General features: G+C 43.0%; 1 protein-coding gene across 1 annotated transcript; it reads right to left on the bottom strand.

Annotated features, from left to right (window-relative positions):
* Positions 1-8,375: 8,375 nt before the first annotated feature.
* LOC143607525 (uncharacterized) lies at positions 8,376-8,957 on the bottom strand. The gene has a single exon (XM_077082945.1). It carries the CDS (start codon positions 8,955-8,957, stop codon positions 8,376-8,378), a length of 582 nt encoding a protein of 193 aa, XP_076939060.1.
* Between the last annotated feature and the right edge of the window lie 271 nt (positions 8,958-9,228).

Raw genomic sequence — 9,228 nt, 5'->3', positions numbered from 1 at the left:
TCAATTTGATGTAACTGAAAAATCAATGAATGATATCATATTTTGAGTAACAAACATGTTTATTATCCTATCTAAGGGTGAGCACCTCCAACTAGGCTCCATGAGGTCCGGCATAGTTTGTATTGCATATGCAGGGCTGACCTCCTAGGCCATATCGTTCAACATGTAACAAGACGCTATATCTTCTTATATACAAGGTGAGTCCCTAAAACAATATGACTCCATGGAACACATAGAAGTAAACTATTACCATTTAACGAGATTGAGCATCTCTCACCAACTTGCTCCATAGGTACAAGAAGCTAGAAGCTTAAAATGGTAAGGACTTATGTAACAATATACCACAAAGAAGTTAATAAATTTTGTGGGCTGATAGCGGATGGGATATGCTTTGCATCAGTTCTTAGTTACTAAGGTAAGGAAGGGTGTCTGTAACATCATTCCTTAGCGAAGTTTTAAAGGCATTGCAAAATAACAAACAAGCACGAAAAACACAAATAAACGAAGTAAACAACTATGGGATAGATTAAAGCATAAATGCACCCTAGGGGGTGCTACCAAACATCACAAACATAAACACAATTTTTTTTCCCAACAAAGGCTTACAACACAACAAAAGAATTTTCACACGGGAAGCATACATAAAATAACAAAGCTACTTGTCAATAGCAGTAGCATTCTCCTTCCCAGAAGTTTTAGTGGTCTTACCAAAAAGATTACCATATAGCATGTTAACTTCATCATCAAAATCAACTGGGGAAGCATCAGAAGGGGCGGAGAAGGAGGAACCTTAACCTCTCTCTTAGGGGAAGGAGTGCGCTCGATATCAGTAGTTGGGAAAGGAGTAACCTCAACTTCCTTATCACCGGATTGCTGGTCAACTTGATCTTCAGTGGCGGGTGTTTCGACATCATTCTTTCCATCATCAACGCAACCCTTTTGATCATTACCATCAGAGTTAACCTTCTTGACAATATTACTAACCATGGACTTGATCACTTGCTGAGCAATATCCTTCTTGAGACATTCCGGCAAGATGTCTTGAAAAACCGAGAAGGGCAGAGCATGACATCGAGAAACAGCTTCGAGATAGGGGAAGGTCATCATTTCCATCTCCCTCAGAGTGGTAGCAAAGTCCTCAGCTGCAAGAGGCCGGTAGGCTGGAAGTCCCTTCAAGGAGCGACAACAGCATTATCAAAAGGTAGGAGACAACATGAGGAAACCTTTGTGTAAGCTCCACCAAGAGCATAATTGACCTCATCACTGTTAAGAAGGTAGGAGACAACATGAGGAAACCTTCCTCGAACAACAAACGCTTCTCAAAAGGAATCTCGTCAACATGCGATTAGAAAGCAACAATGGTAGCATCCGATCCAAGCCTCTCATCAACAAGCTTTTGCTTCTCAATTTCCAGAGTCTCATGGTCTACAGCTAGTTTCTTTCTCTCTTCAACAACAGAGTTCCTCTTTTGGCTAACCTTATGAAGTTTTTCAAAAAGTTCTTTGGCTTCTACCTTGTTCCACTCATCTTCAAAGGAAGCTTTAGCAACAACAAGCTTATGAACCAAGCTTTGTTCATGTGCAGTCACCTACCTCAGCCAGGACAGTGTCAAGCTCCACTTTCTCGTCTTTCGACTTCTTAATATCTCCTGGAGCATAAATCATCCCAAACCATCCGAGACGAGATCATTCAAGCAAGCCAAGTACTAATAATTTTCCACATAACCTTACCATCGCTCAACGCCTCGACGATCTCCTTCTCAGCTGGACGAATGCAATGGAGAAGATGTTCTTGACAAATAAGATCCCTCTTCAGAGTATCACAATTACGAACTCTCCATGCTAGGACACAAATGGAGGTTTCTTGATCAAAAGTGAGACTTTCAACATCATAACTTGTGGGGGGGGGGGGGGAATACCTTTTCCTTTATCTAAACCTTATTCGAAACCATAGTTTTCTTAGAAACAGGCTAAGTAACAACAAGCTTTTTATCTTGCTTGAGGTTCTCTACCTTCTTGGAACTACCATATGAAGTATATGGTTTCTTGATATATGCTTTAACAACCCTCGTAGGGTCTACAGTAGCAGCTTTCACACTCGGCCTTGTAGGTGCCTTTAAAGGAGAAGGAGTAGGGCTTTTAGGAAGTTTCTCCCTAACAGAAGGAGAAATCCAATGATTGAGGCAACAAGAGCATCATCTTCATCAAGGTCAATGGGATCAGTGGCAGAAGTTACCTTAAACCTTTTACTGCTTCGGGAAGATGCAGGAGCAGCCTTCCTAATAGTACCTTTGGTTTGGGGAGCAGTAGAGGTTGAGGTAGCAACATAGCCCTAAGAATGGCGAAAATCCTTAGTATGCTCGACAACATTTGGATGACTAAAAGAAAGCTCTGTAGAAACAAAGGTAAGCATCAATAACCACTTCCTGTCGTTAGAGACGGAGAAGCCGCCATCTCCTCCGCCGGAGATTGAGGAAACACCACTTCCTCCTCCAGAGATCACGTAAGTATCGACAACCGTCACATATAGTGACACTTCCGGATATAGGAGGCGGGAAACAGTCCGGGCCACTGAAGGACTGGTGGCGCATGATGCGCCACATCAATTGTTACCTCTTCCTCCTCCACCCCATTATTCCACGATACGCCTTCAATCAAGTTTTGACTACTATGGGGTATCCAATCTAGGGGAAGATGACCATTTGCACATTCCTCATTGGAATGTCATGAAAGGGTCTCGCTTCACGGATCCTAACACTTGTGCTACCTTCATTAGCCAATGTGTTCCTCTCTTTGAGGGGACCTTTCAACGTGGCCATTCCCGCCATGACCTTCACATGTATTTTTCTTCTTCTCTAGCCAACACTGTGGCTAGCGGACAAGAAATTTTGCGGGGGGTGGCGGTCAATGAGTGAGAGGTGGGACGAGATATCCCGGTCTGCGGAATAGGGCAGGAAGGAACCTGACGAGTATTGCCTTGCGGCCAACACTGCTAAATGGAAATTATCTAACTCCGAGATCGCTCTGAAGGCTGAGAAAGACAGGCATGCTGTCGCAGCTTGTCAGTGGAGAGAGTCTTGCAGTAAGCAAGACACCGTCCTTCAAGCTGCCCGGGAAGAGACGCAGAAGAAGAAATAGGACTTGGCTAAAGCTCTTGGTGCAAAATCAGCTTTAGAAGCCCAAGTAGCCTGCCAAGGTACTGTTATTCAAGACCTTGAGGCGGAATCTAAGCTTCAGAAGGAGCTCTCATGGAGAAAAGAGCTGCCGACATGCAAGCTGCATATGATTCACTTCTGCAAGCGCGTGAAGACACGGAAGCCTGTGCAGCAGAATACTTAAATGACAAACATAAAATAGCTGACGGGTTCCACGAGCTTCAGGAAAGGGCAGAGCGAGCTGAAAGGGAACGACAGTGGTTATTGGGGCAGGGCCTTAACCTGGTATGTTACTCTCTTTTTTCCCTTATTGTTTTCCTTAATCCTAACCATGCCGTCAATTTTTACAAGTTCTCTTTTTCTTGACAGGTTATCAAGCATATCAAAGTAGGGATTGAGTTGACGGACAGTCTCGCCTTCCTACTCAATGCCTCTTCTCAATCTGGCCGCCTGATGGGCTTTAATGAAGGACTACTATATGCTCAGTCTAGCTATCCGATTGAGGAGCACCCGCTGCATGGACTCAACGTTTCCCAGGAATATGAGATGCGCCTTAATGAATATGAGAACTTGTCATTTCCCTTGCAGGATATGTTTCCTGATTTTGCAGCGGCGGGTGACGGCGTTCAACGCCTGAAGGAATTTTGGAGGATGAATCTGAAGACACTCCGCCTACACATCCTTCATCATCAAAGCCGGATTTTCCATCTTCCAAGGCTCAATACCTTGAAGATTCATCCACGCCAAACCCTTATAGTAGTTGATGACTTGTAATTTTATTTCATACTTTGTAATTATCATTTTATATGAATAAACAGAAGTCATTCTCCTTTTTATGAATATTTTATTGTTTGACACTTAGGATATTTTGTTTTGAGATATTTATACCTTGTAAATGGTGGTGAAGCGATAACATGACAGAAAAAGAACTGTCGTAGGACAATTTTTAAGACATGTATCACGTATTTCTATAGTCACTTTTTGCTTTTCGTTTCTCCCGCCTGACGTGTCTTCCTTTAGTTGGATCACACTTTTCTCTCTCTACTGGCAGCCCATCCATCACATTAATTGCGATGTGTATAAATAGGGCGTTTCAACCTTCCTTTCATCCTTATGTCTTTTCAATTCTTTACTTTTTCTTATTGTATTCTTGAATTTCCATATCTAAATTCGCAAACAACTTACTAATATTCTTTCTTTCCTGAAACAATGGTTGGAGAAAAGAAGAACACTTCTTCTATTGGCGACGTTGTCTTTAGTTTGAAGAGGAAGTACTTTGAAGATATTGTCAACGTGTTCGGTTTAGCGCCGGACTGGGAGCCTGAGTATCCGGCTGCCAGATCTATTGCTTCCAAACCTCCGGCCAAGAAAATGGTCGTATACGCGGAGGACTTTACTACCAGGAATCTTAGATTTCCATTGACAAAGTTCTTCGGATACTTCTGACGTCGTAAGGACTTCACTTGTCATAGGTCCATCAATTTGGGCTTATGAGGATTAGACACTTCGAATTTCTATTGTCACGCCCACAATATCACGCCTTCAGTTGGCAGATTTGCCGTGTTTTATAAAATATCCAGTCGTGGTAGATGGTATAGTTGGGCTACCACTGGAAAAGGTCAAATCGGTACCGAATGGTATCGCAGTTTACATGAATGGAAGCCCAAATTTTTTTGTATTAATGTGGAAGTGGTTCCTTTTGGCATGAACTATCGCCAACCTAATGATAGCATGCCGGAAGTCACCGCTACCACTCAATTGAACCTTCCGTGGTTCCAGAAGCTGACTCAGACTCCCACTCCTACGCGTGCGATACACGAATGAGCATTAGTGTGCTCCCATATGAGTCGTTTTTTGCCTTTCTCGAACTTGGAGCCATATTACCAAAATTCTGATAAAAGTAAGTATACTTTTATTTTGTTGAAAATCCGTTTTAAGTATTAACTTGTTTGTTTGTACAGGTGAGGTATCCATCCTAAGCACACTGTTCGATCATGTGGGAGGGCTCATGGTGCGTCTCCCTATAGATCCTAAGGATCTACCCTTACATGAACGCTCGCGCAACAATTTTTTGTTTTCCACCGCCTTGAGCCCGGAGCCCATGGTATCCGAGGCGATCTTAGCAAGAGGTGAGGACCTGTTATCCAAAGGTGAGGGAGTTCTAAAATCTCGTTCCTTAACTGCGCTCAATTCTAGCGGGGTGGGAGTACTCCTTTCTTCTAATGAGGAGTCGTCGCCCCGTAAAGAAGAAGAGTTATCCATTGATGCTACTGACGCTGAGAATATCATGCGTGCGACTGTAGGTCATACCCGCAAGCGAAGGCAGAACCCGTCCACTAGCAAGGATGTGGATGCGGGGAAAGATGCCGAAGTTGCAACTGATGAAGATGAACATCAGGATGTAGATGAGGATGCCCTCAAACTAGCTGGCATGGGCAAATCAAAATTGTCCAAACCTACTATTAAGAAGCAAAAGAGGATAAAGCTAGGGGACGGCATCCATCAACTCACACCAATTCATATTATACCAGGTAATGTTCTTGACGTTTTTTACACCTTGGTTTTTTTCTTAGCAATACATCTTTTATGAAGGAGTAGAATGTTTTGTAGCTTCCTCAGAGGAACATGTCAAGGATCAATCTGGTCATGAACAGACGACGCCTCCTACTTCTCCGTCAAAGATTGCTAAGGACCCTATTACCATAAAGGATACTCCTCCTGGTAAGGGTATACATGATGATGCGTCTAAGGAACCTCTCATCTCTTCACCTTCTGATTCCCTTCTTCATACGGCGAATCAAGAGGGACCAAATATTGTTGCCCGCGGTACTCAAGCTTCCACTTCCCATCATGAGGAGGATCCGCTGGTATATCGCCTGTCGTGGTCATTGCTCCGGGATTCCACGTTTGCAAATACTGATGTATTCCATGAGTATTTGCAATGAAGGATTCCTCCTGCGGAAAGGAAACGCCAACGCGGGCGCCCTTGTTCTGAGCTAGTAAACTCGTATGCATACAACCTAGCGAACACCTTTTCTACCAGTCAAGAAACATATCGAGATTAGCTAGGTATGAATGACGCCTGGGAAGATTTGGAAGCCGAGAGGGCGAAGGTAAAAAAGGAGGCCGAGGAAGCCAAAAAGGAAGCCGAGGATCACTGCCAGGCTGTCAGCACTATCGAAAGGCAGCTGGCCGATGCGAACAATGCGCTAGAGGCGGAGAAGGCTCGATGAACCTTTGCTGAGGAAAGCAATGCTTTCTTACAACACCAAGTGGAAACTTTAAAGGCCGAAACATCCGCTAAGGATGAACGCCTTGCCAGCCTTGCCGCTAAGAATAGGGAGTAGCCCTTTGAATGTGCTGAGCACAAAATGGACCTCATCCGGTCTAAGGCGGAAAATAAATGGAAAATGGCTGAAGGAATTCTCCGGGTACCTCTTCACTCTTTATTTCCACTTAATGAATTTATTTTTACTATCTGCTTATACTTTCTTTCACATGTAACTTCTTTTACTGTAGTCTTACATTTTCTTTGTTTCAGGTTATTGAGAACATACATGAAGGTGCTGAAATTGGGAATTGCCTCGCGACCTTGCTTGTCGCATCATCACAAGCAGATCGTCAAGCAAGGTTTTACGAAGACGTGGAATTCGCCAAGGGGAACCGCCTTTTTGAAGAGTTTGAACTTCATGGCCGAGATACTGCCAAGACATATACTGAAAAGACAAAAGCTTTCGACAAAATAAGTTTCATATTGAAGAGACTGTGTCGGAGCTTGCTGATCAGGATGATGGCGTGGATATCTTAAACGCCTATTTTGCCGAAGGTGATAAACATAATCAAGAGAATGAAGACGCGGATGAGGATAGTGAAGATTCGCCTTTGTAGATGATGTGTTTTAGTAATTCACATGTATTCATCTTTCTTGTAACTGTAATCCCTTTTGACTTGAATATAAGAATTTTTTCCTTCACACTTTGTCTTATGTATATAATATAACTGTTAGACTTGTAGGATATTCTTAATTGTCAATAAAGGATTTCATGAAATAATCTTCCAAGGACATTTTTGCGTGCAGGCCAAGGATCTTTCTTATGAGGATGCGCGGGTCCTCTTTTGGCACGCGGACCAAGAGAAATGTTGTTAATACAATACATGTACATAAGTTCAGCCAATTTTCTCTAATAAGAAAGGCACGTAGACCAGAATATATTACAAATGATGGCATAACTAGTCTACTGGGGAGCGTAGACCAAAATAAAAAGTAATTGATACTATAATTAACCTAAATGAAACACTTTTTCAATTGTGCCACATTCCAAGTTCTAGGAATTTCAGTCCCATCCAAATTATTCTAACTTGTAAGCGCTCTTGGATAATACTTCTTTAATTTTTTAGGGGCCTTCCCATGTTGGGGTCAACTTTCTCGAAGGCTCTTGACCAGATGCCTCGTTGTTGCGAAAGACAAAGTCTCCCGCATCAAAAATGCACTTTTGGACCCCACGAGTTATAACCCTTTTGTAATTGACGCTTGTAATTATGCTCGCGAAAGAATGCTAACTTTCTCCTTCCTTCAAGGAGGTTTAGGTACATCCGCAACTCTTTAACGTTGTCATTGATCATCAAAATTCGTGCGAATGGAACTCCTATTTCAGCCGGGATCATGGCTTCAGTGCCATAGGTTAAACTGAACGGCGTTTCAGAATTGCTTGAGTTCTTTGGGTTGCGAAAGGCCCAAAGCACATGAGGCAATTCATCAACTCAGTCTGTTCGTTTAATACCCAATATTGCCTTATCCCTTCTTTAGTTGTTCGGTTGGTCCTTTCTACTTTACCATTAGCTTGCGGATGAGCTACAGACGTGAAAATCTGAGTGACTTGAAGTTCTTTCAGACACTCTTGCAACCCACTATCTGCAAACTGAGTCCCACTGTCACTCACAAGTTCTTTTGGAAGGCCATATCGACAGATAATTAATTCTCATAGGAATTTCTAAACACTTGACGCCGCAATGGATGCGACTGGCTTGGCTTCAACCCACTTGGTGAAGTAATCAATGGCCAGAATTAAAAATTTGACATGTCCCGTGGCTTCTGGGAAACGTCCCATGATATCAATAGCCCACTTCTGGAACGTCTAAGCGAACGTTACTAGAACAAGCTCGTTTTTCGGACGCAGCGTAATGGAGCGTGACCCTTTCAAGAATCGCGTTTTCGAAATTCTTACACAACATCCATGTGCATCCCTAGCCCGTAGTATCCGATGTTCATAAGTTTTGCTACAACCATTCTCGGGCCCGCGTGAAGACCACAAATGCCTTCATGAACTTCCCTGATCAAGTAATTTGCATCTTTGACGTCCACGCATCTAAAAAGTGGGCCGAGGAAGGACCTTCTGTACAATTCGCCATCTTGCACTTGGTAGTTCAAGGCCTTGTGTCTTATCTTTCGAGCCGTGGCCTTCACTTCTGGTAAAATTCTTGATGACAAGTAAGCCATGATTGGCGTAATCCAGGATTCAACGCCTGTCTGAAGTACAAGCACTTGATTCTGCGGGACGGATGGTCGATTCAGGACTTCGATGCGAAAGTCTTTAGCAAAGTGTTCAAAGTTTGTTGAAGCCAACTTGCGAAGAGCATCTGCCGACTTGTTCTCGCTTCTTTTGATGTGAGTTACTTTGCACAAAGAAAATTGAAGGATCAAGTCCTTTGCTTGTGACAAGTATGAAGCCATTACATCATTTTTTGCTTCATAAGTTCCATTGATCTGTCCCGCCATCAACATTGAATCCACCTGCGCTTCCATGTGTTTTACACCCAAGATTTTTAGCTATCCGTAGGCCCACCGAGAAGGCTTCTTATTCTGCCTTATTGTTGGTACTCTTGATGTCCAACTTGATAGCATATGTAAATTCATCACCTTCAAGATTGACTAGTCTAAGGCCTTCGCCTGAACCTTCACTGCTTGAAGCTCGTTTGTGAACAGTAGCCAAATCTAGCCTTGTTCAGGAGGAACTAGGTTTGTTGTTCAACTAAACATTCTTCTTCTTTGTGTTGTGGAACTTCTGTGACGAAGT

The sequence above is a fragment of the Bidens hawaiensis genome, unplaced genomic scaffold, assembly GCF_021521415.1.
Source record: "Bidens hawaiensis isolate Kalapana, Puna unplaced genomic scaffold, B.hawaiensis_p1.1 tig00083231_1, whole genome shotgun sequence".
Lineage (NCBI taxonomy): Eukaryota > Viridiplantae > Streptophyta > Magnoliopsida > Asterales > Asteraceae > Bidens > Bidens hawaiensis.
The sequence above is the reverse complement of the archived record's forward strand: the minus strand, read 5'-3'. Positions and strand labels throughout refer to the sequence as shown.